General features: G+C 38.7%; 1 protein-coding gene across 3 annotated transcripts; it reads left to right on the forward strand.

Annotated features, from left to right (window-relative positions):
* Window positions 1-669: 669 nt before the first annotated feature.
* Window positions 670-27,967, forward strand: snx9b (sorting nexin 9b). 3 transcript variants are annotated; one of them, XM_034699565.1, is made up of 18 exons: window positions 670-975; window positions 4,004-4,090; window positions 7,824-7,898; window positions 10,476-10,610; window positions 13,101-13,263; window positions 18,892-19,021; window positions 19,864-19,951; window positions 20,196-20,321; window positions 20,465-20,582; window positions 20,687-20,817; window positions 21,856-21,959; window positions 22,085-22,188; window positions 22,361-22,438; window positions 23,280-23,356; window positions 24,170-24,259; window positions 26,105-26,219; window positions 26,310-26,401; window positions 26,549-27,967. In XM_034699565.1, exons 1-18 carry the CDS (start codon window positions 964-966, stop codon window positions 26,594-26,596), a joined length of 1,773 nt encoding a protein of 590 aa, XP_034555456.1. In that variant the 5' UTR covers window positions 670-963; the 3' UTR covers window positions 26,597-27,967. The 3 variants fall into 3 exon arrangements, with proteins under 3 accessions (XP_034555456.1, XP_034555457.1, XP_034555458.1); XM_034699566.1 differs by having other exon boundaries at window positions 19,867-19,951; XM_034699567.1 differs by having other exon boundaries at window positions 18,898-19,021.

Here is a 27,967-nt window from a genome sequence, read left to right on the forward strand (position 1 = left end):
GAAATCTCAGAATAACATATATATTGCACTTTATTATTTGTTTTTTTTCAACTCAACTTTATTTATCTAGCACCTTTCATACATAAAAACATGTAGCCCAAAGTGCTTCACAGAATAGAAGAGAGACTGAAAACAACAGCAATGGTAAAATTATAAAAGGCATGACTATAAATAAAACACTTAAAAATAAAATAAAGTCAATACAGTAAAATTAATAAAATAAGTAATAGTGGAAAAAAAGTTAAAAATAAGGTAGAAATAAATAGATAAATAAATAATTAAATAAGATAAATATGTGTTAAAGCAATTATTCAGATAATAAAGACTAAAATAATAATATTATATATATATTATATTATCCTCTTCCGTAGCTTTAGCATATAGTTTTGCTTACAACACATTTTTATCCATTTTTTTCAACTGTAAAAATCATCTAAGAGGTTGTTTTCATGTTAGTGTTTCATAATGTATTATATCACATTTAAATGTTTATGAAAGATTCCCCCTTTTATTTTTAAGATACTATATTTTCTTTCTGCTAAACTATATCTTCTTTTTAATTTGTTCCTAAAAAAAATCTCACTTTTAAAAGTGGGTCTGTTTTTAATGTGGTGATTATATTTCCTCATGTCATGTCTTGGAGGGTCACATCGGAGCGAAACTACCTTTCCGGTTTGTCTCGGCGGTGCAGGTCACTCCCTCCGTGCTGACAGCAGCTCTCTCTACGCGGTTCAAACTTACAGTCGTACTCCTCGCCTCTTGCTGCCACATATTTCTCAGCGTTTGTGGACTTCTAAGAGATAAAGTGTTTTTATTTAGTGGTTGGAGTTGTTGCTCTCTACCGGGAGGACTTACCGTGTTTTCTACTAGTTGCAGAGCAGCGGGGGGAAATGTCCAGCTGAGGACTGGGAATCCTGAAAACCACAGGGCCTGTGTTTGTAATGATTGATCAATGCTTCAACAATGGCGCATAAGGTAAGTCATACTTCTTCTTTATGCTGTTTTAACATCACCCGGGTGTGTAACTTCCTCTGGTTTCTCTTGACAGCTGGATGTGTTCTGTGAATAGTACGCATTGTGTACTTGTAGAGAAACTACAGTTTCCTAGTTATACTTCTTCACTCGATTAGCTTCATATAAAGGTTCAAAAACATTTTATTACTCGGTTCAAACGCGTGGAATTAACACTCAAGACACGTATTCTGCGTGCAGTGTATGTGATTCGTATGTTTGTACTGTACATGGAAAATGTGCCTCATTAAGAAAGTGTCTTGTGACATTTTACTACCTTTCCAGTGCGGGTCATTCCTACTTCCGTGGAATGCTGGGAAATGTAGTTTTTTGCGTGTAAGAGTTTTCTTTCGTTTAAGTATTAATGCGAGTTAAAGTTATCATTCTTCATCTTATTAATGGACTAAAGGACATCATAATTAATTATGTAGTTACCAATTTAGTTTTATTCATGTAGTTCACCAGTTATGCAGTAACTCAAAGTTACAATGTCATTTAGCAGACGCTTTTATCCAAAGCGACATACATACGAGAACAAGAAGAACACAAGCAAAGATCTAGACAAGAGGAAACAAGATAAGTAAGTGTAACAAAGTGCTTCAAGTCCATTTGGGTGCATGTACTGCCCAGCAGTGTAAAGGCAATGCAGAAAAGTAAATACGTTTTTTTTTAATTATTATTATTTTTTTAAATAAGGAATATCTACAATGAGGAAGCCAAACCATTTAAGACCCTCCATTATCATCATCAACAATTAACATCACCACAATAATGACCAAAGTACCAAATACTGGGTCACTCAAGAGCTGAACACAGATTCCCAGAGTAGAGCAGGACAGTGTGAGTCAACTGTAGCTGGAAGACATGATCTGCCACTGGGGACAACAGTGGAGAACAGTCTAGCAAAGTGCATAGTGCTTCCTAAAGAGCTGGGTCTTTAGCTGTCATTTGAAAGTAGAGAGGGACTCTGCAGATCGAATGGAGTTGGCCAATTTATTCCACCATTTAGGGGCAACAGAAGAGAAGAGTCGAGCTAGTGATTTTTAGGAAAGTGTGAATAGTATAAAGTTCATGAGTGTTATGTTAATAATCACAGGAAATTCAGAGACTTATTTTTATCACTCAACTCAACTCAAAGTTTATTTATGGAGCACGTTTAAAACAACTGGGGTTGACCAAAGTGCTGTACAGATCAAAAAGCAGCACAAATGACAAACATAACACACAATACAATACTAAAGTACATAAACAAAGTGCAAATACATATATAATAAAATAAGATAGAATAAAATAAATTAAAATGTAATTAAAGTTATGCCAGATATCCACTCAACCTTGATTAAAAGCCAGGGAGAAGAGGTGTGTCTTAAGCGAGGACAGCTTTGTGTCTGTGATTGCAGATAAGCTGAGGGTTTTTCCTTTAATGTAAACTAGTGCATCCAGAAATGTGTAGTGACATTTCATTCTTGATAGGTATGAGTTTTTGAAATAACAGAAGACATTGTATTATCATAGACAGATAGACAGATAGACAGATAGACAGATACATAGATACATAGATACATAGACTTTATTGATCCCGCATTGGGGAAATTGTTGGTACCAGCAGCGGGACAGGAGAATACAACAATGTGCTTACAGAGTTAAAAAACCTAAAATTAAAATAAAACAAAATGATAATAATAAATAATAATAATACATTTTATTTGGGGCTCTTTTCAAGTCACCCAAGGTCACCTTACAGAGGATAAAAACATTCATCATTAAAATATCATTAAAACAAACAAGAAATAATGAATAATAAAAATTAAAATATAAATAATAATAATATATTAATATTATTATTATTATTATTATTAATAATAATAATAATAATAATAATAATAATAATAATGACAAGGTGAATATAAAATAAAAGAAAATATTGTAAATATAAGACATATATACACTATGTACACCTCTACACTTCTATCTTATGAGTCGATAGTAAGGTATATTATTGCATGGATAATTAGACTTAGTGTAAGTGCATTTGAAGTTTAAGCTCCCACTTTCTACTGGTTATTTACACTCAGTGGCTCCTATTATAAAAGTCAGAATTCAGGTGAACTCAGAAAACATGTCCCCCATGCAGATGAATGTTAGAACATCTTTCTGGTGTCAAACATCTGAGTGAAGTGACAACAACTATAGCATCTTTTTGATCTGTGCAAGTCCCCATCATGCAATCAAGCAGTTGTTACAATGGAAACAAGAGAGAGTAGAGCTGCAGTCGGACACATTCACAAGTTCCTGTCAGGAAAAAAAAACACACCATCCAGCTTCCTGAACTCCTGGGAGGTGGCAGGCTGACTCTAAAAATAGTTCTCTGCTCAGGGAAAACAAAGGACCTTGTAATCCTTGTCATTGGTTAATGAACTTGTTAGTTAGACAGTCAAACACTGTGAATTTGATACTGTTTGCTCCTGTTGCTCATGACACGCAGAGTTTGTCAGTTTAGATAAGAACTGGCGATCCAAGTGAATGATCCTAGTTATAATTATGAAAATAAGTGAGTCAGAAGTCAATAATTAAATGAACTGTGAAAATGAAGCCCTGTTTTTTCCCCTCTGTTACCTCACACTGTTGCATTCATTTGTTTATGTGTGTGTTTGTGCTTGTTTGCATCGTATAGAGAGCAGATTAGTAGATGTGGGTCAGTGTGAGAAGAAATACAGTCTTTTGTATTAAACTGAACCAGGTAACCAGGTTCTGGCCTTGTTTTTGGTTGATACTGATGCCTACCAGTAAGGAGTCAGCAGCATATGGCCAGAAAAACTAGTTCTTCCTGTTTCGCTCAGCCTTTTATTTAACTCCACAAGCTGTATAATAATGGGGTTTCTATTGGTTGTGTTGATACAAGCCATGTACATGTAGATATTTTTGTGTTGTCTCCAATAAAGTGTTGATCAAACATGCATTAAGTTCAATGTTTTTGTTTGTTTTTGTTCAGGCACAAGTTTTATATGACTTCACCGCTGAGGCTGGAAACAACGAGTTAACGGTCAGAGAAGGCGAGACTGTCACCATCACCAATGAGGTAAATCCACACGCCTAGCGTGTCTAGGCCCTTTTTTTGTGACTGGGTCGCCCCACCTGAGTGGTTGACTTATGCACGGGTAGCTTGTAGTATGTGTGCACATTATAGACTGTATAAATAATGGACATAGTATCCGTGACGTCACCCATCTGTTCCTGAGCGCTGTTTTGAAGCCAATCGACGGCGGCAGCCATATTGGAAATGCGGAACTCAACCAGGCAGAGTGTGACGTAAAGAGGCTGAGTTTGAGCCTCCTAGCCAACAGCTATGTGTTCCCGTCTAGGAGTCAAGTCAGTCATGTCCTTATTTGGGCAAAAACTCGTAATCTTAATATTTTCTGAACCGTTGCATTAGAAAAAAATTCACCCTGTACAGTGTGTGCTGATAGAGAAATTGGCTACGTAGAGCCAAGACGTTTTTTGAACCAGGCTGTAAACATGTTTATTAATGCTGCAAAGATCGTCTTTTTTGAATTGGTGCCTATGTGGTTTGCGGTCTTTCTACAGCCAGCCTCAAGCGGATTCTCTATGAATTGCAGTATAAAAGGTAACCGGCAACAACAGAATCTTTAAGGCTCAACAAAAGATGTATGTCTAAAGTCACCGTTTTAGGTGTTGTAAAATTGGGTGTATAATATCCACAATATTTTATAATATATACATATATTTATAAAAAGATAAGATAAGATATACTTGATTTGATCCCTCATTGGGGGAAATTCTTTTGTTACAGCAGCTTACAATATGGGACAGGGGAATAAAACAATGTACCTACATAGTTAAAAATATAATGACAATAATGATAGTAATGATAAAATAAAATAGAATTAAATAAAAATAGAATAAAATAAAAATGGCAAATATGAAAGTTGTATACACACTATGTACACTTTTATCTGATGAATAGATAGTGAAAATATAAATAAGATAGTAATATATATATATAATTATAATTATACTTTCTTGTCATCTAATAATTGAGCTGTATCCTATACACTGGTGTGACTAGTACATGTAGCTCGAAGATGCATGTGCCCACTTTTTTGCTGAAGAATGCTTAACACATAGCAAGGTACACCAGTCTAGTGACACCACTTTTAACTCATTTTCTCCCTCATTAGGTTATAAGTACATATTTAAAGAAAACTGTGGTATACTATAAAGGAAATAAACCCTGTGGCGTGGTAGTTTGATTAAAAAGACTCTTCAATTGGCGCTAGTCACTACAAATTGGAAAACGTCACTGTGGGCTGCGCTCAACTACCATACAGGTAAGCTGGCAGGGTGATGATAACAGATGGTATGAGAAAGAGCTACACATCTGCTTACTGAATGCAACGGAAGTGTTCATGCTCACACAGTTCTTTTTCCCAAAAAATATTGTGTCTTATATACTGGTGCAACTCATCCCGTTTATTTACAGTATTTACAGTAATTGCATGCAGTGAATGTGTTTTGACAGCTGCCCAGTGTGCACGCATTTGCTTGCAATATTAGATTAACTGATTCCTCTCCTGTGAAACTGTTTTTGAAACACAGTCAATAGTTGATTTTAACTAAGTCCAGTTTCTAATGAAGCAAATGGCCAACTAAGTAAAGGCTTTTGGGGTGGCCAATCCGATTTGAAGAGGGGCCTAACCCCTCTGGACATGCCCCTGCACATGACTGTAAAATATTACTTTTTAAATGTATTATTAGCCTTAAACAGACTTCATTTAAGTTTGCAAGGTTTGTATTCTGCTTGATAATTATGTTTTAATGCCTGTGAGTGTGTGCCAGATTTAGGTTTTGCTCACATTATGTTCAAAAAGTTCATTATCTGATATAAAAGAATGAATCTAGGCCTAAATTAGAGAATGGAAAATAATTGGTAGCTCAAAGTATAAATCTGTTTACCTTTTCAAGAAGCCAGTTTTTAAAAAGTGCTATTATGTGCCTGAACTTTATACAGTATGTTACATAAAACAAACTGTGTCCAAGCCTTGTATTCAGATGTTCAATGACCCCTCTGACACATCACTCTTTACAGCTAACCACCCTTTACAGGCCCAGCTCACATGATCCCAGGTTGTCTATAAACGACGAGTCTCACAAACATGCGCAGAGGAAGGAAGGGCAGAACAGTAAAAGCAAACATGATGTCATCATAACGAGTCACAACAGTTCAAGGGTCACTCACTGTGTGCTGACCCACATAGTTTTCTAATCAAAGACGCTGTTAAGCCAATCAGGACCCACTGTGTAAGGACAACAACAGAATGTACTTTTTTCTCCCTTAAATAAACTGACCATGCAGGAATTTGTCCAGGGAGCTCTCGCTGTGTTTAATGAAACTTTGGTGACCTGGTCAGTGTCAGCTTTTTCTAACCTGAGTTCTTGAAAGGCTGTAAAGCGCAGAAATAAATAAAGCCGGACACAGTTAGAGTCCTATTGCTGTGTCAGACTGGAGAAACCTGATGCATGTCTCATACATCATCAGAAAATATTGCTGCCTCAGTAGAGTGACAGAGTGAGTCTTTGGCCCAAGTAGTTTGGTGATTTCATCTGAAAACTGTGATTGAAGCACAACACAGCAAAAAAGAAGGTTAATTTGTGCTAGGGATGCACGATATTATCGGCACATTATCGGTATCCACCAATATTGGCTTTAAAATGAACTATCGGACATTTGCCAACACACCAATGATAGAAATAAACATGTTTACAGCCTGGTACAAAAGATGAGTGTAGTCTGAATAGCTCATTTCTCAATATCCTCTGACTGTGAGGGGGGTGAATTTTTTTCTAACGCTGCAATTTCAAATATATTAAGATTACGAGTCCTCCAATGAGAGGCACAGCTGCCTGTGGGAGCACTACAGCTGTTGGCTAGCAGGCTCAAAGCCCGCCTCTTTACGTCACACTGGCTTGACAGAAGCAATATGGCTGCCGCTGCCGATTGGCTTCAAAACAGCGCTTCAGAAACAGATGGGTGACGTCACGGATACTACGTCCATATTTTATACAGTCTATGGCTGCTGCACACATGTTGGGCTCATGTTTTAAGTTAAAGTTGAATTTAAGCAGCAGTCTGTAAGGTACATGTAGCTGACTAATTTAGGCACATTTACTGTCAAAGAGTAAACCATTTTATTTAATTTAGATTTAATTGCTGTACAGTTGCACTTTTCACATGTTCCCTGTGAACAGAGGTTAGGTTTACTTTCTATGTCAAATGTGAAATTGGCCCAATTTGCCCTGGTTGTGTTTATTGTTATGATTGTCTCATGGAGAGCATCATCCAAGTTTTAAGTAGGATGTACCATTTTGTATGAATTTTGTTGAAAGCAGTTGTCATAAATAAATATGCAGTTTTAAGTATTAAGTATTTTTCTTATTTTGCACAAGAAATGAATATTACATAACAAATGTGATAAGAATATCACCATAATACTGTACGCTTATTCCAATACAGAAAATAATTTATGATCTCTGCAGTTAGGTGTGCGGAAAAAATATCTGTATGGGTAATCGGCTAAATGAGTTGTAAAATATCGGCATATCGAATATCGCCAATAAATCCAATATCGTGCATTCCTGATTTGTGCATGTGTCTTTTGACTGCAGCATCCCATGAAAATGCTCTATATCAATGTGATATCTCTAGAAGACGGGTCTGTTTAAGCTTTCTGCAGGCCTGAGCCAGTCCCAGCTATTTATGCTGACATGTTTTTCCGTGTCTCACTCTATTTCAGCACATCGGAGGCGGTTGGATTGAAGCACAGAACTCCAGAGGAGAAGTTGGACTGGTGCCAGAAGACTACATCGAGGTAAAGAAGAGTTAGTGTTTGATGGTGTTTAACCACATACATCTCACGTCCCTCGTAGTTATTTTTGTGTGAGAACAAATTAACCGTGTGTAAAAATAAAAAAGCCGTGAAGCATCTGCTGAAGCATCATGGTGTTAAAGATGCATGTGGTGTATGGTATGGTTGTCAACATGTTTGATACTTTGGTATGATTCTATTTCTGTTGTTTTGACCTTGATAGTGTTGTAAGGCAGAGAAGCTAACGTAAAAACAAAAGATCCAGGCTCACATCTCCAACCAGAAGCTGCTGTCAGAGAATGAAGAGAGAGAGAGAGAGAGAGAGAGAGAGAGAGAGAGAGAGAGAGAGAGAGAGAGAGAGAGAGAGAGAGAGAGAGAGAGAGAGAGAGAGAGAGAGAGAGAGAGAGAGAGAGAGAGAGAGAGAGAGAGAGAGAGAGAGAGAGAGAGAGAGAGAGAGAGAGAGAGAGAGAGAGAGAGCTGCTGTGTTCTATCAACATAGATAACGTTAAGAGAGAGCGTGACAGTAAAGTGCACAACAAACTCATTGGTGTCCACTCTGCCACACAAGCATGCAGGAAGGTGCTACCGAAGTGAAAACACCAGCGTTCTTCTGGTGTCGTTCTTAACAGAAAATAACCGCAGCATCTGTATAAAGTTATTTTCCCCCCAACTTTTCAATAGGTGTTGCCTTCTCACTCAACCAGTCCTGTACCTTTGCCAAAGCCCATACCATGTTGCGGTTTGCGTGTTTTCTTCAATTTGGACGATGTCTTTTTCACTCAGCTCCTGAGTTTAGTTTTACTTCCCTCGCCAGATTCTGTGCTGTTTCTCCTCTCCTCTTCTTTTCTTTGCTGCTGACAGGCCAACCATTAACCATGACTCTAAAGTTTCGTGCTCTCCAAATTAATTAAGAGTAATAATAAAACTATCCTCCACGCTCTCGGAAGGTGACGTTTTTGCTACATTGTGAACAGGAAGAGGTGAAATCGCAAAGGTGATAAATATACCGGACTCCTTTCTGTGGATTGGATTGGTTTAATATTTGTGACGTGTGATCTAGCTAGCCCAGAGGGGTATACTACGAAGCCGGATTTGCGGTTATCGAGGTAACTTCGGGGTTAACTCTGGATTTTCAGTACTACAAAGGTGGTTCCTGTTTTACCTGGGTAGATCACCATGGTTACTCATGCTGAACTCCTAACCTGCTCCGGGGCAGGTTATGCTCAGGATCAGAGATCAGTTTGGAGAAAACTCCGCCCACTGACCAATCAGCTTGCTCGATCACGGAGCTCTGTGAGCTGATCACGAGGAGAGGGGGTAGAGACGGGCAGGACACTTTGTCTACCTGTTTGATTTTACATAATAAATACTGATGACCGTTATTGATTATATTTCCTGACATCAAACTTAAACAGAGTCTAAAACAGGTTAGTCAGTTGAAGTTTTTGTCCTACATTAAATGTAAAACTGCGCGTGCTTATCACTTTGAAACATGTTCTCATTTTTATTAGTCCTATAACCACAGCGCTCAGTTTGATACCATCAGGGCTACAGCTAAAATATAATGTCTTAAACTGTCACACACAACACAAGATTACATCAGAGAGAGAGATCACTGTCAGAGAATAAACAGAGTTATTATAGTCAGATATATCTGCACTAACTCTCTCTAGTCAAAATAATTAACTGTTGTTGTTATGGGGTGCCGACCAATCAGAATCAAGTATTAAGCACAGCTGTGTGATAAGTAAGAAAGCTGGGTAATAACATCAAACATGGCACCCTCTGAGTGTCTCATATCATTCAGATATTTGTCACAGAGCCGTTTCTGCATCTACAGTCTCCCCTCCTCAAACAGACATCACAGCAGGATGTGCCTCCTTCAAGGTTTTGCTGATTAGGGTTTTTGTGTGTGTGCGCATGTGGAATTGGATCCAGTAGCTCTGATCACATCATGAGGATATGATTCACTCTTCAGACATTCAGACAGAGAGAGACACAGAGAGATGCAGAAAATACATGAAGACGTTTTCACAGTTCAGCCTTGCTTTAAGTTACAGTTGCAGCATCACATCATAACAGTTCTGTGTACCCAAGAGAGAGGTTTATATTATCCGCTAACAAGCTCATGTGGACGTGTGTGTGTTTATCTGACCTTAAGTTACCTCCCCAGCTGCCCCTGCACTGTTTTGATTGTGTTTCCGAGTCATTGAAACACACTGATGACAATAGCATTCGAAGCTTACGTAATATTCAGTCTTGGAAAACCTACTGGGTATAAAAAGGTCTGTGAAAACAAAACAGCACCGTATGAAAAGAATAGTCAGCTGTGTTGAAGAGTTTCTTATTTAAAAGCAATGAAGCAGGTTGAGATGTGTAGTTTGAAGTCAAACCAGTTGGTGCTATAAACAGAGAAAGTTTATCCCAGAGGCCAGTGAGCTAAACCAGGGAATGTCATGGTGACACGATCACATTACCATGAAAGAATGTGCCTTTAAAATTCATTAAATTACAAGCCAATATCCCAATTTGATCTCCTGATGAGTCTCTTCTCTCTCTCCTGTCTTTTTATGTTTGTAGTTAAATAAGCAGTTCCCAGCGTTCACAGCAGCAGCAGCACCCTCAGCACCTGTGCCAAATTTAGGAAATGCTGCAGCTCAAGATCTGTCCATCTTCGACGCCTATGCTCCACCGTCTGCACCTGCACAAAACCAGGTAATGCACTCATCTGAAAAAAAGAGATTTATGTTGAATGGCCTCATTTCACATCCTTATCCTCCCGTGGTCTCCTTCTCGCTCTCCAAACCCTGTGTGATGGGTTGATGTTCGAGGGAAAGCAGAAGTGAGTGATGACAGAGTTTTCATTGACGTTTGCTCAGCAAGTGTGACCCCCAGAGATGCAGAAGTGAGAGCAGCAGCTGTGGGAGATGTTCATCGTGGTCATGTCGTTTATAACCGACACATGTTTTTAGCTCTAGTAAAATAGAGCCAAGAGGAAATAAGTGCAGTGAAATTTTCTTTCGTCCACAGCAGGCAGGAAGTTCCACATCTATGAGCTGTACTGCTGGATCAGTAGAAATGTGGGCACAGGAAATGTGTCAGCCTTCATCCCTCAGCTCTTTTCTCCCTGAACACACAAACATTTATATCCAGCATCGCTTTAACCCTTCCCCTGCTGAGTGTGAACCCCCTCACTGCTGGCGCTTTGTGATGATGTCACCTTTTTTGTTTTTTCCTCTCAAGGTCGAAGCTGGGGGCTTAAGTCCCCAGCCGGACACCCCTGATACCCCAGTTTCCCCCTACCTTTCATCCCCAGATGAGGTAACCACCGAGTCAAGGTTGGGGGTGGATGAGGCCAGAGGCATGAAACCGAGCCCTCCACCCTCACTCAATCCCTCCGCTTTCGATCGGCAAATCCCCCTCGTCGTACTCCTCCTGCCTGCAGAAAGCATGATCACAGCCTCACTTTGCACTGCAGTACAAACACACTTACATGTCACCAATGGACACCCACACATTGTCTCAGCTGGATGAATCAGCACGCAGTGGAACTTTAAAAGCTCATAGATCAGAGTCCATGATTCTCACGTATAATAAAAGAATCACACAGATGAATCATCACAAACCAAATTTTACCCGGAAGATGATCAAAGTCTCACAAACAAAATCAAAACTTCCATGTATAAACTTGTTGTAAAAATTGTCAACAGGAAATTGCTGTTAAAATGTTCTTTGTTGCTGCACTGCAATATATACTGTGTCAATGTCGTCGCAGTCAACTTGTGAAACTTATCATTCAGCTTCAGTCTGTTCTGTATGTCTATTTGTGTTAAGTGACCCTGCACTAGTTTGTGTTCAGGCACCTCAGTGCTTCGTTATCATTAAGCTAACTTTGACCTACAAAAGGCACACATACATTTATTTGCATGAGACGCCCACAGTATACGTGAAAGCATGCTGTGCAGTTGCATTCTTAGCTTTTAAGTTAAGAGCAAAATGTGTGCTATGAAAAGAGAATGTTATTGTTTATGCATGAGTGTGCACATTATTAGCATGTCTTTTCTCAAATATGCAATATACAGTATCTCACAAAAGTGAGTTCACCCCTCACATTTCTGCAAATATTTAATTATATCTTTTCATGGGCAACTCTGAAGAAATGACACTTTGATACAATGTAAAGTAGTCAGTGTACAGTTTGTATAACTACAATAATTTACTGTCCGCTCAAAATAACTCAACACACAGCCATTAATGACTAAAATGCTTGCAACAAAAGTGAGTACACCCCTAAGTGAAAATGTCCAAATTGGGCCGCTAAGTGTCAATATTTTGTGTGGCCACCATTATTTTCCAGCACTGCCTTAACCCCCTTGGGCATGGAGTTCACCAGAGCTTCACAGGTTGCCACTGGAATCCTCTTCCACTCCTCCATGACGACATCACGGAGCTGGTGGATGTTAGAGACCTTGCGCTCCTCCACCTTCCATTTGAGGATGCCCCACAGATGCTCAATAGGGTTTAGGTCTGGAGACATGCTTGGCAACTCCATCACCTTCACCCTCAGCTTCTTTAGCAAGGCAGTGGCCATCATGGAGGCATGTTTGTGGTCGTTTTTATGTTGGAATAATGCCCTGCAGCCCAGTTTCCGATTGGAGAGGATCATGCTCTGCTACAGTCACAGTACATGTTGGCATTCATTCCAATTTGGACATTTTCACTTAGGGGTGTACTCACTTCTGTTCTGCCAGCAGTTTAGACATTAATGGCTGTGCTGAGTTATTTTGAGGGGGCGGTGAATTTAAACTGTTATACAAGCTGTACACTGACTACTTAACATTGTATCAAAGTGTAATTTCTTCAGTGTTGTCCCATGAAAAGATATAATTAAATATTTGCAGAAGTGTGAGGGGTGTACTCACTTTTGTGAGATACTGTATTTTACTATTTTGTTATGTGTCGCTGCTGCGTGTAGTTCCAGTCGCATTTGGCAGCTACACTGCCACCGTAAAGCTGATTATCGTACCAGATTTCCTGCTCAAGGCCAGGTTTTGCATCATGTGGTTGACAGAGCATGTTGTGTTGTCACAACTCTTGTTTAACAGTCTCAAAAACTAGGCAACATTCTACTTCCCCGTACTTCATCTCTCGTCTTTCAGCATCTTTCATCTCTTACTTTTCTCTCTCTGTGTGTGTCTCTTCCAGGCTAGTAACGGTAATGATCCCTGGTCGGTGTGGAACCAAGATCCCTCAGGAGGGTCAAACAATAACTGGGCTTCCAATCCAGAGGGCACCCAGACTGGGAAGAATGCTGCAGACCCATGGGGTGCCGCATCACAGGGCCACCCTCAGGCTTACCAGGGCCCAGGTAGGAGCAGTTTTTCAGATAGCAGCCATGATGAATTGTGGAAACATGATCATGCATTCATAGTTTTATTGAACTTAGCTTGCTTGATTCTTCTGTCTGCCACCTCAGGTCAACTTAGGTTGGGAAATGCAGGCTAAGCTGCAAAGATGTCATTCCAAATGGCAAAGTAACTACTGAATGTTTGTGCTTTCTGATGTTTAATGGGGTGTAACATTTAGTTCGAGGAAGTTATGTGCTTTACTAATCAGAAAAGGTTCATCCATAGTTGAGTTAGTCTGTTGCTACAGACCATAACAAAGCAGAAAATGTGCTGCAGCAGACCAGAGACTCTAAATCTTGATCACTTTAAATGCTGACAGGCATGAAAAAGTCACAAAGGCTACATCCCAAACTCTCACAGACTCTGAGGCGCGTTCTTGTTTAGTGTGTGAGTGCTTTGAGCTATCCTGCTGTCACTCTTATCAAGTGTGTGAGCTATCTGACATGTGAGCCACTCTCTGTGAGTCTTCAGTTCTGCAGATCTGACTGTGAGACTTACCAAGAGTTCATTGCAAACTTAGTAATGGGAAGAATGGGATCATCTGGCCGTTTATTTACTGAAGCCCTATTCAATTGAGTGGAGAAAAATGTAAACAAAGCAAGTATGAAATACGTCTATTTGCAAGTTACCACCTGTAATCAGTTGCGTTGTTATGTATCCATGTTTAGAGGGATTCTTTGTTTTTCCATCACAAAGGACTAACATCAATTATCTTTTGACTTCTGTTAGTTTGAGTCTGAATGTAAGACACATAACTTCATACATGAGGTTAACAGTGCTTTGTGATTGGGTCTTCATTTTTATATCATCTCAAGCCCTTACTGTTTCATGCACTGCGCCTGATCCCATTAAAGTATGTGAGGGTTACAGTGGATAGCAAAAGTCTACACACCCCTGTTAAAATGCCAGCTTTTGTGATATAAAAAAATGAGACCAAGATAAATAATATCAGAACTTTTTCTACCTTTAATGTGACCTATAACGTGAACAATTCAACTGAATTTTAAAAAAATATATATTTTAGGGGGAAGAATAAAAAATAACTAACTAAAATAATGCGGTTGCATAACTATACACACCCCCTTATTACTGGGAATGTGACCCAGAATAAACCAATCACATTCAACCTCATGACAAATAGTAGTCAGTATAAACCTGTCATAATTTAAAGTGACTTTGATTAATCCAAATGAAGATCAGCTGTTCTAAGTATGAACAGTAACAAAAGCTAGTCAGTTTTAACACAAAAACCTACAGGCCTCCATTAGAAAGATGAAGATGAAGAGGAATTTCACCTTTCAATATGACAACAAACCAAAGCATATATCCAAATCAACTAAAGCATGGCTTCACCAAAAGAAGATTAAAGTTTTGTAATGGCCCAGCCAGAGTCCAGACCTGAATCCAGTTGAATATCTGTGGGGTGATCTGACGAGGGCTGTGCAAAGGAGATGCCCTCACTATCTTTTTTTGGCAAATATTGCCTGTCAAGATGTGCCATGCTAATAGACTCCTACCAAAAAAGACTGAGTGCTGTAATAAAATCAAAAGGTGCTTCAAACAATGATTAGTTAAAGGGTGTGTACACTTATGCAACCACATTACTTTATTTTTTTATTTTTTATTCTCCCCCCTAAAATATTAGAATTTTTTTTTCGATTGAATTGTTCATGTTACAGGTCACATTAAAGGTGGAAAAAGTTCTGACATGATTTATCTTGGTCTCATTTTTTTTACATCACAAAAGCTGGCATTTTCACAGGGGTGTGTAGACTTTCACTATCCACTGTAGGTGCCAAGGTGTTAGAGTGGACATTGGGATTGTGCAAGGACTTTTTTCAGCTTTGGTGCAAAACTTTAAACTTTTTAAACTGTAGTTGTGGGGGCCGGATAGAAAGGCTGCGATGGATAGTTTAAGTCTGACACAGAACTTTTTACACTTTTTAATCCTCCCCAACACATAGAGGGTTTTAGTGCACAAAGTGTCTCAATATTTAATCACAATCAAGTGTTCCAAATAGAAAGAAAAATAGGACTCTGAGAAGACTGTTTGTGATGATGATGAGTGCCTTGATCATCAGAAGATGACTTCAGTTAATAAGGATGTTGTAATGCACTGAATGTCAAATGTTTTTCATCAGTCTTAGTCTGGAAAACAAAATTTTATGTTCACCAGAAAGATTATGGAAAACACGTTTTGCAGAGGGAAATATAGGTCAGATAGTCCATAATACCTCGCAGATGTAGTTTACTTAACAGAACAACATGAGTAGAAGTATTCTTTATATACATGACAGTGCTGTTTTCTATCTTTCATTTCTCCTCCTTTTCTCTATGCTTCTCTAAGGTTTAGTTGTTGTATAACTGATAGTAAGTGACATACTTTGATTGAAAGCTGGTTCGATCCCCTCTTTTTAATGTACACAGACTTTTTTACCCAAGTCGTCACTGTTTGGAGCGGTTCAGTTCACTCTGTCCCTGCACACAGATGCTGCAGCACGTGGATCAGAACATCCAGTCACGATTCTGTTTTTGCCAGACCATGGAAAAGTTAGCCTCATGCATGACTCAGAATGACAGACTACTGGACCTGTTTTTTTTTTTTTTAAATAATTCTCCAGTTGTTATTGCAAAAAGAGAACTTAGGGAATAAATAGCAAAGAGATGAAATAACAGGACTTTCCTTTTTCTCTTTCCCTTGCCAAAGACATCTACCCGTATCCTTACCTTATTGATTACACAGGTACTCCTGCATTGCCTGGAAGCTTTGTTCCTCATGTTTTTGTGGACTGGCATGAGTGTTAATGAAGAGCGTGTCCTTCAAATATATTAAGGGAATCATTTACAGTGTTTCGAGCATGCGTTTGAGTCATTCAGTTTGTATCTTGGTATTAACCCTTAATATTAACTGTACTGAGTGATGGGTGAGCGTTTGGTTTGTACGTCTGACCTCTGAGATACATGTGACTCGAACTTTGTGAGAATGAGGTCAGTGCATTGTGTTTGTAGAATTAGAGTCCCAATATGAATTTTCAGACACCCTTCAGACATTCCTCAAAGTGTTAAGTCTTACAAGTTTCATGAGTTTGTGTTCTGTTCGCCCATAGCGTTGCAAAGGGGTGGGAAATTTCTGGTAAATTTCCATGGGAAGTTAAGCTGGGGAATTTTGGAAATATTCCAAATTGGAAATCATGGGAATTAACTGGGAATTGAGGGTAATTTAATGGAAAGGTATCATATCCAAGCATAAATATTTGTTTTGTTATAAGCAGACATCCATTCAAAATAATACAATTAAAACAGATTTATTTAGAAGTAGAACTTTTTCAAGTGTTAAATATTTTATTGAAAAATCAATTATTTCATTGAAGACCAAAAACATGAATGTTTAGTTAAATATTACTCATCCCCCCCGACCCAACCCATTCAAAAATTAACAAAAATGCAATCCCAACAAAGTCCCATTCAAAATGTTAAATAAAAAAGTGCATGTAGGCGGCGTGGTCTCAATAGCCCTGCAGTAAGCAGTGTGCTATGTGCATGTGATTGAGGAATAGCATAGATATTCAACTGTACTTGCATGAAATCTGGTTGTTTTAGTCAGGATTATGCTGAAATATATTTCCCCCAACTATATTTAAGTTCCCTATTAAGAGCCAACCTTCAATTTAGTAAATTCCTGGTTTATTCACGTTTATTCCCATAAATTCCTGTTAATTCCCATGGGAAGTTTCCAACTTTAAAAATTCCTGGAAGTTTGCAACCCTATTCGACCAACGGAAGACAAAGAGCACAAAGTTAGGCTAGCAACAAATTCAGATGATTTAATTTCATTTTAGATTATTTTTCACAAAATGTAGTTGATGTAAAGGATGCAGAAAATTAAAAAAAACGTTTCTACTGAAGATGACTCAGTTAGCAGTTACTGCTATGTTAAGCTAGGCTAGTCAGCTATTGCTTAGCAGTTCCTCCTCTTTTGCTCATCCATCACTTGGTTGTTAGAATTTACCGTTGCTCATTTATTTTAATGAATGAATCATCAAAACATAGATATGATTTATTGATCCCTGGGGGGAATTCAGTTGAGTTAAAACAAAAAGGATATTTAAGTCTACCTTGAGCTAATGCTAACTGTTGCTATTCACCAGCTAGCTTAAACCTAGGCATGTTATCATTAGTTTTTGAGAAACTGAAGTGTTGTTTTCTCTGAAATTAGATTTTCCTATGGTTAATTATTATTATGGTTAATTATATAACCACATTTCTGATTGTGTTCTAAGCTTAATTTCCTCTGTTATGTAGTAGTTGTATTTTTTGCTGCCATGTGAAGCACCTCTGATTCCCCAACATGCCTTTGTTTATGTGCTGAAGTATATTTCAAAGTGTGCAATGTGGATTTTTTTTTTTTTTTGCAACAATATCTAAAGCATTCCCTCAGTCTTTTGGGCTTTTTAGTAAATTTGCCTTTAGCCAACCAGTAAAAACTTTTTTAATATTCTCAAACTTCTATTATGGAGTACATGACCCTTAAAAAGTAAGTGCTTTAAGAATAATTGTTTCAACTAGCATCAAGGAATCTAAATTAGAATTACTTTCTTATTTGTTAGTTAAAAACAAAACAATTTGAAAAAAGAAAAATTTGAATATTTTAACAAGTAAATACATGTATCATTGCCAAGACAACAGACACCCGGAAAAGTTGTAAAACAAGACAGATGGGTGATAAATAAAGGTCAGAAAGGAAACAATTAAAAAATATATATTGATAATAATAATACTTATAATAATAATAGCAATAATAATAATAATAATAATAATAATAATAATACAATTAATGAATGAGAAATATGTAATAAAAAAGAGCTGCAGGAGACAGAACCATTGCAGCAATTGTGAAAAGGGAACAGTGAAAGTGAAATCTATAAATGGGGCCCAGGTAGCGATACATTTCTCGTGGGACTTGCTTCTGTTGAATGAGTTTTTCAAGATGAACTAGTGTCAACATTTCTTGGTAATTTTTTAGGTGATTTTTTTTTTTTCCCTATAGCATACTCTCTTTTTTCATGGAAGAAAAAAAACATTGTTTGAACATTATGATCAAATTTAAAACAAATTTAATCTCATTGCTTATTGCATAAAGATACAGAATATGTTTTGATGTATTTGTTGGAGGTGCATGCCATTAATCACATAACATATTGTTCTTTTGGTGAGCTCATGTGTGTCATACTGCATGTCCTCAAGTTGCTTCTGTTAGTCTTTACAATGATCTTTCTTGAAACTGGGTTTTCAAATTTGGAAATAAGACGTAGGAATACTGAGAACGTAGCGTAGAAATCAAGAGATGACATTTTTTAAAATCATTTTATGCTCCCATTAAAATGTTCCTCTTTATCATTTCCTAAAGACATCAGTTGTTACAACCCTCTCTCTTTCAAACACAACAATGTTAAATTGATAAAATTTCCCCATCAGCTATGAACTTCAGTCACATCATTTATTTTTGTATTCTTGTCAGCTGTCAGAGTTTGTACTATATGTGTCTCTGATCCAGAGAAACGATCATGTGTGCATCTTTGTGCCCTCAGGAGCAGAGGACGATGAGTGGGACGATGAGTGGGACGATGTAAAGTCCACTGCTGAGTCAGAATCTGGAGACAGTGGAGCAATACAAAGAGGAGGAGCTCATGGGTCCTCGATGAAAATCTCCCTCAACAAGTAGGTCCCTATGAGGTGTGATCGTTTTCATATGAAAAATTAAGCAGCAGTGTGAAGTTCTTGAACCTCTTAATGCCTGAAAAGACATTTTACCAACATGAATGCTCGTCTTTTGAATATGAATCATATATTGCTGCTGTCGGGCTGAAACCTCATATCTCCAAAACTGTATGTTTTTAGGAAATAAAAAAAAAATGGGATTCAGTTACAAGCTGTTTTTAACACCAGGATGTCCAAAAAATAACTTTCTGAAAAAATAAGTAATGATATGGTGATACAAGATTCCTGCCTGACTGCAGCAATGTGTACTTACATATACTGTTTTTTCAAAGGTAAAACAACATCCACCACCTCTATAACCTCTAGGGTTGTCTCTGCTTGAATTGGCAGACACCTTCACTTCCTTTTAAAACCACAAACACTAAAAAGCACCATGTTACAGTCTACCTTTTATGAAGAGTTTTCTCTGAAAGAAACCAACTTTTTTTTAACATCCTGTGTAACATACAAAAACCTTTTATTCAAAACCCTAGGGACAGAAGTTTCCGTCTTTGAAAACCTTGGCTTTTTTTTTTGTTTATACTCATGGTTATTTGCAAGTATCTCTTCCTCCGTGTACTTGTTGGGGAAATTCTGCATATCTTGAAGTGTTGCCAACATCTGTAGAGCAGTGAGAATTATGTAAACTAGCTCAACTAGGAATATGTGTTGCATAACCTGAAAGTATGATTCCAACCAAAAGGGATCCTCTCTTGAAGAAAACAACCACACAGCTTTCCAAGAGCTCAAAAAGTCCAGATGTATTGGAAGCTGCCTCTATACATCATGTTTCTCTCTTTGAGCAGGTTTCCTGGGTTCTCCAAGTCCGGTCCGGAGCTCTACCTCCTCTGCAAGCAACTCCCAAAGGGCAAAGAGAAGTTACCGATCTATGTAGGTTACATATCAAATGTCCTTACCAGTGTCATACTAGATATACTGATGTGATTTTACTTGTTATGGATCAGAAATTCAAATTCATTTGTCAGAATAGTACAGTTGGAAATGTTCTACTTCCCACAACAAACTGAGTGTTTCCACTGCATGGTTTGACATGTTTGAGGTCTTTGACAGTGGTATGTTTGAGTGCCATAGAATAAAAAGACACATTTTTTTAAACCTTGTAATTTCTTCTCAGATGGGGGAAGTTGGTCCTGTGTGGTCGTACCCTGAACATCAGCTCGACTGTGTGGTCGCTGATCCCAAGAAAGGCTCCAAGTTGTACGGCCTCAAGAGCTACATTGAGTACCAAATCACACCCAACGTAAGTGTCTAGAAACATGTCTGAAATGTCCATAGAGTTTGTTAAATCAACTTGAAATAAGTGGCCTGCTCTGGCTTACAGTTAAACACAGTTACAGCACATTTGGCCTACATTGTACTTAACTCCATGTGTTTGGTTTTCAGACCACAAACCGACCTGTCAATCACAGATACAAGCACTTTGATTGGCTCTATGAGAGGCTTCTAGACAAATTTGGTTCAGCGATCCCCATCCCCTCTTTACCAGATAAGCAGGTGACAGGTAAGCACCCCACTTGGTCAAATATAAAGCACAGAAGACATACACATTTGATGATGACAACATAAAAGAAATGTTGCTTCTCTGCACCCTCCCTCCTATTTTAGGGCGATTTGAGGAAGAGTTTATAAAGATGCGTATGGAGCGGTTGCAAGGCTGGATGACCAGGATGTGCAGACACCCGGTTGTTTCCTGCAGCGAAGTATTCCAGACTTTCCTCACCTACAAGGACGAGAAGGTGAGCCAGTACTCCTTCAGTTCTTGTCCCTTGAGATTTTGAATTGTGCTTCTTAGGATTATTCATCATCATCTGTAGACAGTTCACGTCATTCAAGACTTCACAACTAAGGCAATTTATATAACTTTAACTTGGTCAATATTAGGTGCTTTTCAACCACAGGAACTTTCCCCAGGAACTAGGGACATTTAGAGGAGCTATGGGCTTTTTGACTGCAGGAACCAGGGTCTGGGGTAGCTAATCTCCCCCTGAAAAGCCTCTGCTTGTGGGGTAGTACTTTTCAAAGGTCCAGAAACTGTGGGGGGTTTTACCTGCAATGCTGAACATTTCTGATTGGTAGAGTAACAGCGGTATATTTATTTGTCCATCATAATAGCTGTGTAACAGTCGTCTTCTCTGAGCCTGCAGCAAATGCGTCTCTGTCAGCTCCCTGTGTTACAGTTTTAAAAGTGACGCTGTGAACTGGAGACCTTCAGCTGAACGTGTCTGAGTTTACAACAGTTGAAACATGGAAAGAGTCCTCAGGAATGCATCCTAGTTTAGCTTTTTATCAGAGAAGTATTTAACAATGATCTAAAGACATTTGAGAGGGATGCAAGTGGCTGAAAGTCGCCAGTTACCAGGGTCGCTTTTTAAACAGAAACACCAGTAGATTTCTGCCATGGCTTTTAGAATTGCTTTAAATCGAATGATACGAACTAAAAGTTCCCGGAACTTCTGGTCGAAAAGCACCTGTTGCCTAAAGCCCCCATGAGGAGCTTGTTTGTTGTCTTAAATTTAGCGCCCCCTGTGGACAAAGTGATATCTCTTTGCTGGTCTTTTCCTGTACATGTATAAGTTGTGGGTTTTTCACACCTACCCCTTGCAGTGACAACAGGTATTACAGTGTACCAGTGTAGAAATTGTCAACCTTTTTGCCAACTATCTTGTTCACTTTTCTGGGTAATAAAGAGACTCCAGTTTGAAATTCCATCTGTTTCCTAACCAGTTAAAAACTCCCCACCGGAGCTTTAATGAATTCATGATTTATTGTTACAGGACTGGAAGATGGGGAAGAGAAAAGCAGAGAAGGACGAGACAGTAGGAGTAATGATTTTCACAACGATAGAGCCTGAGGCTCAAGAGCTGGATCCTATAGAAGTGTGAGTTTTAGTCAAGCTTTTCTTCAAACCCCTGCACATAAAGAAACATGTCTATCTGTTCTATCTGTATTTCTTACTGTCTCCTCACCTGACACCTCTTCATTGTTTGCGAAATGCGTCCTTAGGGAGCAGAAATGTGAGCAGTTCAGCAGGTTCACCAAAGCCATGGATGATGGCGTGAAGGAAATCCTCACTGTTGGCAATGAGCACTGGAAGAGATGTACAGGCCGTACGTACACACTGAACTAAGACAAATAAAGTTTTTTACCACGCCTACATAAGCCACTCCTTCACTTTGTGCTGTAACGACTATTTATATCATGGAGTGGTTCATTGTGTTGACTGTTTTGTCAACTGAGGAAGAATTTCATTTAATGTTTGCATTCATGTCTCCTCTACAGCTTTGCCAAAAGAGTACCAGAGAATCGGTAAAGCCTTCCAGAACCTTTCTTCTGTTTTCATCAGCAGTGGATACCAAGGTAAAACAGTATTTCTATGGAATGTGCAGTTGTCTTTTCACTTTGCACCCCATTTAACTCCTTTAAAATGCAAATGCTGTCGCCATAATAAATAATGATAATAAACTTTATTTATATAGCACTTTAACTCTCTTAACAAGGTTACAAAGTGCTTCAAAACAAAAAAGCAGAGAATTACAAAGCATAAAAAACAGTCCTAAACAGGGGGAAGAAAAAAGACAGAAGCAAAACAAGAGATCTGAATGGAGAGCAAATTCAAGAATTAGGGGTGAAGAAATGCCTCCTTATATAAAAATGTTTTTAGTGAGGATTTAAAATCAGTTAAGGTTTTCGACTGTAATGGTCAGTGGCAGCGAGTTCCACAAACTTGGAGCTCTGATTGCAAAGGCCCGGTCACCTTTTGTTTTAAGGCAGGATCTTGGCACAACCAGAAGAGATGCATCCACAGACCTGAGGGGCCGCCCAGACACATAGGGGGTTAAAAGGTCTCTTAAATAGTTTGGGGCCTGTCCATTTAAAATTTTAAAAGTAATCAATAAGATCTTAAAATCGACACGATAAAAAACTGGCAGCCAATGTAAGCTGACAAGGACAGGAGTGATGTGTTGATATTTTGATGTGCCTGTTAAAATCTGAGCGGCTGCATTTTGAACTAGTTGGGGTCTGTGGAGGGAGCTCTGACTGATACCTGTTTAAGGTGCGTTACAATACTCAAGACGAGAACAAATAAAAAAAATGGATGGCTTTGGACAGATCGGACCATCTGTGTGATAATCTGTTATGAAGCAAATTAGCAAACAAACACATCCATGATGGATTTTTAACCCCTTCTCTGCCGCAGGTGAGGCAACCCTGACTGATGCCATGACAGCAGCGGGAAAGACGTATGAGGAGATCGCTCAGATGGTGGCAGAACAGGTAGGACATACTGTAATACCACTGCTTCCAACTTTTACAAAAATCCACTCAATCATATAGAACAATTTGTGAACACTTCCTGCTTGCGTCACTGTTTACATCCTTGTTGTGATGTTTCATTGAACCCTGCAACCCGGCATCCTGAGCGTGTATCTGTATGAGGAAGAAGCCACAGGAAACCTTATCAGGAGTATTTCCTAAATGTTGTTCAGACCCTCTGTTTGAATGAGGACTCTCAGGTGGTTCTGTGTGGTTTGATCATTGTGATGTGTGATAATAAATAACATCAACATTAGACCTTTTTTGATGTCCCAGCAGCTTCCAGAGGGAGGAATCATCTGGTAAGCGTGTGCTGCTGCAGACACATCATCTCAGTGCTCCTGTAGAATTAAGCTTTACCCTAGCTACACCTGAGATGCTATTGTATGTAACAGTTAAACAGTGTGTAATGTACAGTAAACCCTGGACCCTGAATACAACTTTCCCTGGTTAATTCGAGAATAAGGAGATAATTTAGGTGCTGAATTTTAAACAAATGCAGATTATGTGAACATTGGTCTCTACCTGTTGTTTGTTGTCCAGCAGAAACAGTCTGCTGGATGCTTCCCTGTCTGAAATGATGTTCTCCACCATTCCAAACTTAAACCTTCATGATGTTTCAAAAGGATATTTTGATTTAAGCGTGTTTCCCCTGTGACGTGACATTTTCCTGCATCCTTTTCCGTCACTTTCAGATCTATATGTTATTTCCTGTTTTGGACCCTATCTGTGTTCCACATTTATCTCTTCATGACTCTGTCCATCTGTTTTCAGCCCAAGAAAGACCTCCACTTCCTCATGGAGACAAATAACGAATATAAGGGTCTTCTTGGATGCTTCCCAGACACCATTGGAGTTCATAAGGTATGCTGGAGCACAGTTACACAGAGGTTTATGGAATGTGACATTTATTTGCCGTACCCTGCTTTCATAAAGTTCAGGCTTTAGTCACTTCTTATATATTTTGTTGGTGGACACACGATAACTCAATTTGTAAAGCTAATGTTAGCTTTTGGTAAAAGAAATGCAGAACTCAAGATATGCCTCCACAATAAAAAGGAAACTTAGTTGATTTTCAATTCAGGGGGGCACCACTGGCCTGGCAGTTTAAGCGTGCGCCCCATGTATGGAGGCTATAGTCCTCATCGCAGTGGTTGCTGTTTCAATACCCTTTGCTGCAGTCTTCCCTAATTCCCAACTACCCACGCCACATTTTCTCCTCTCTTCAGCTGTCCTATCAACAAAAGGCAAAACTGTCTCCCTCTGTAACCCAATGTGCCTTAACTACTGAAAATGTATCTTAAATTAGCAAAATATCTCCTTGCTTGAATTATAATACAGTTGAAACATGTATGTTTCTCCTCCGATGCATCTAATAACAGTCACACTTACATTTATAAATATTTGACACTTAGGTTTGTTATGTCTTTGGCTCCTTAAACTTATGAAGTTATGTTTCTGCTTGAGATGATACAATGACTTCTTGGTATTTTGATGGGTTTTCATTGTATGTGCCCAAGGAGTCAATTTCAGCTCGGCTGAAATCAGCATTAAAAACATTCCTATAGGCAAACCAATTAATGAGCCTGTGTCCATCTCATAGACTGTATAAATATTGGACATAGTATCCTTGATGTTACCCTGATCTGTTCCTTAGCGCTGTTTTGAAACCAATCGTTGGCGGCAGCCATATTGGAAATGCTGAACGCAACCAAACTTAGTGTGACCTAAAGAGGTGGAGTTTGAGTTGGCCTTCCAGATGACATATATCGATCTAACATTGTTTTAAAAGGTAATAAATGGATTGTATCGATACTAGGAAATAACGCATTGGGTTTAAGCACGGCAGACTATATATGGATGTGTTTCTTTTTGCACTTTTAACGATAAAGACGTTAAATGTTACTCAATTCAGGCTGCCTGTCTGTGAAGTCATCCCCAAGTGCCAGCAGACAACAAAACATAGCATGGTAGATGTTAGAGGAGAAGCCAGCGAGCGAGTATTCATCAAACCACCATTGCAGTCCAGTGTGTGGAAACACTTTGGCTTTGGTAAAGACGGAGATGTTGTAAATAAGTTGCTCGCTGTTTGTAGGATATATAAAGGCCAAGTAAAGGTCCACGGCAACACAACAAATCTATCCAACCAGCTACTAAGGCGCCATGGGATTTCACACAGCGTTTATATCCATAATTAATTTAAACCCGATTCCCTTACAAGAAACAACAGGAATCTAGGACTGTCCAGTATCAAGGTATTTATTTCACAATCACACTGGTTGAATTTTTGGCTAAAAAGTTACTGAATCAATTTCAAGTCACTGAATCGTTTCGGATCGTATCGTTCTAAATGAACTAATATCGTCCTTTAATCGGCAACCACGAATCGTGATACAAATCAAATCATTGTTAGGAAGAATCATTACACCCCTAAGTGTGAGACCAATAGTATGTGAAATGGATTCTGAATGCATCCATTAGTGTGGTGACAACATCAGCAAGATAAAAGACAGCTCTGGCATGACCTCAATAACTCTTCAGTTTGAATGATTTTGACAGAATTTGCTTGCAAAGCGTAATAAATATATATATAATCTTGAATTACTGGTATTTATTTTTGCCATGTCCTCCATACATGTGAGCAATGTTTGAAAATTGTAATCAACCTGTAACATTAGTTATTAAGTTGTCAGGTTTTAATCCCCGCAGGCTGCCATAGACAAAGTGAAAGAGGCCGACAAGCTGGTGGTCGCCAGTAAAATAACCCCTCAGGAGAAAGTCACCATGGCTAAACGAGTCAGCACCATGTCTTACACATTACAAGGTAACAAACATACAAACTCAGAGATACTTAAGTGTGTGTTAATGTTAGCATGATGTCTGATTTACGTGGTTTGCCCTCCTGTTCCCTCAGCTGAGATGAACCACTTCCACAGCAACCGCATCTATGACTACAACAGAGTCATGCAGTTGTATCTGGAAGAGCAAGTCAAGTTTTATGAGACGGTAAAGGCTTTTTTATCGACCATCTATCACGCTTAATTGAAATTTGTAACAATCCATCCTCTATGCTACCTGGGGAGCAGCACTCTGTTTGGAACACCCTCTGCTGTGTTTTCATGCAAGTTTCTCTCTTTCCTTCTTAACCCACAGATTGCTGAAAAACTGAAACAAGCACACAGCCAGTTCACTACAATGTGATCACAACTGCCCTCAGTCTCCACTACAAGACAGGAAGAGTCAAACCAGCTCAACATTCAAAATATTGTTGCTTAATTCAGCATTCTGCTCCCTACTTTTAATTGTAATTTCACTTCTCTTTCTTTCTTTCCCTCTTACCTCATCTCTTCCTCTTCTGCTCAGGCCAACAGGCACAGCTCCCGGTGTTTCATTTATCCGCTGCTCTCAGACGTTTATGGACAGTTACTGAGCATGTGCAGCAGCTGTAAAATGCTTTGACACCACAACAAAATGTGATGTTTGCAATCATCAGAGACATACTTTCCTGAGGTTTCTAGCTTGTGACAGTGAAGGTAAACATGCACGTCACATTTTATGAACCTAAGTCAAACTTGATAGTTTCTCTGATTTCATGCAAAACATAACTTTGTAGAACCGTGGATGCAAACATGCATGAGCTTGCAATTTAACATAACAATATTGGCCTTTTTAAATATTTTTCAATGCTAAAAATGAAGGCAAAGAAATGATAACAAAACTAATTCAACAAAAACCAAAGCCATCCTCTCCTCTAAGAGCTCAGCAGGGGGGTTCATTTCTTAATGCAGCAATTACATAAAATCCAAGCTTTATGTTTTTTTAAGCCAGTTTTAGGCCTGTTTGGGTTATCTTTGTCTCGTAGTTAACTTTTTAGAGTCCAAACATCTTCAGCGAGCACTCTTTCAAGTCTTGCACGAGTTTGTGTCCTCTTCATGTTCACTGGTGGGAGTCTTTAGCCCCCCCTTTCTTCCTGCACTTCCTTTAAAAGCTAACAGGAATCTCCACCCTCGTCCTGTCTTGCCCACGTGCCTTATCTTATTCCTTTGAGGAAAATGGGAACTGTAGGCTTTGTTATGCCACCCCCAGCCTGCGTACCATGACACTGCAGTTTACAATTCAAAAGAGGACAATTGCGGGATTAATGACACTCAAGTTGGGGTTTATTTTTTGAAGCGTTAATGATTTAAACAGTCTCTCTGTCGGTTGTCTTGAAGAATTTTTGTCCTTTTTTCAACCAGATGTTGGTGTTTTATATGAAGGTGACACAGTGATGTGATTAAATGATTCTACTAGAAGGAGAGTTCAGGGTGGAGACATGGTTATGTCATATTATGCAGTTTTGCTTTTCACTGCCCACTTTCAATCAGCCTCTAATCTTATTCACCCTTTGTTTTCTTATCACTTCATACATGAAAAATATACATTTATATATATTTACATATTCTATCAGACTTATCAGGTGCTTCTTGTCACTGAGATACTATTTTATGTATAGAAGTATTTGCAATACAGTGTAACTCAAAGAGCAAAAATTCTGTTTGATTTATTAAACAATGATTTGTACTCACTGGG

The sequence above is a fragment of the Notolabrus celidotus genome, chromosome 13 (genome assembly GCF_009762535.1).
Source record: "Notolabrus celidotus isolate fNotCel1 chromosome 13, fNotCel1.pri, whole genome shotgun sequence".
In the NCBI taxonomy this organism is placed as follows: Eukaryota; Metazoa; Chordata; class Actinopteri; order Labriformes; family Labridae; genus Notolabrus; species Notolabrus celidotus.

Excerpts from the sequence above, each read along its gene's own strand:
- snx9b (XM_034699565.1), top strand. Across the intron at positions 4,091-7,823 it reads CTGTCACCATCACCAATGAG|CACATCGGAGGCGGTTGGAT; the intron begins GTAAATCCACAC and ends ACTCTATTTCAG. Across the intron at positions 23,357-24,169 it reads CTCAGATGGTGGCAGAACAG|CCCAAGAAAGACCTCCACTT; the intron begins GTAGGACATACT and ends ATCTGTTTTCAG.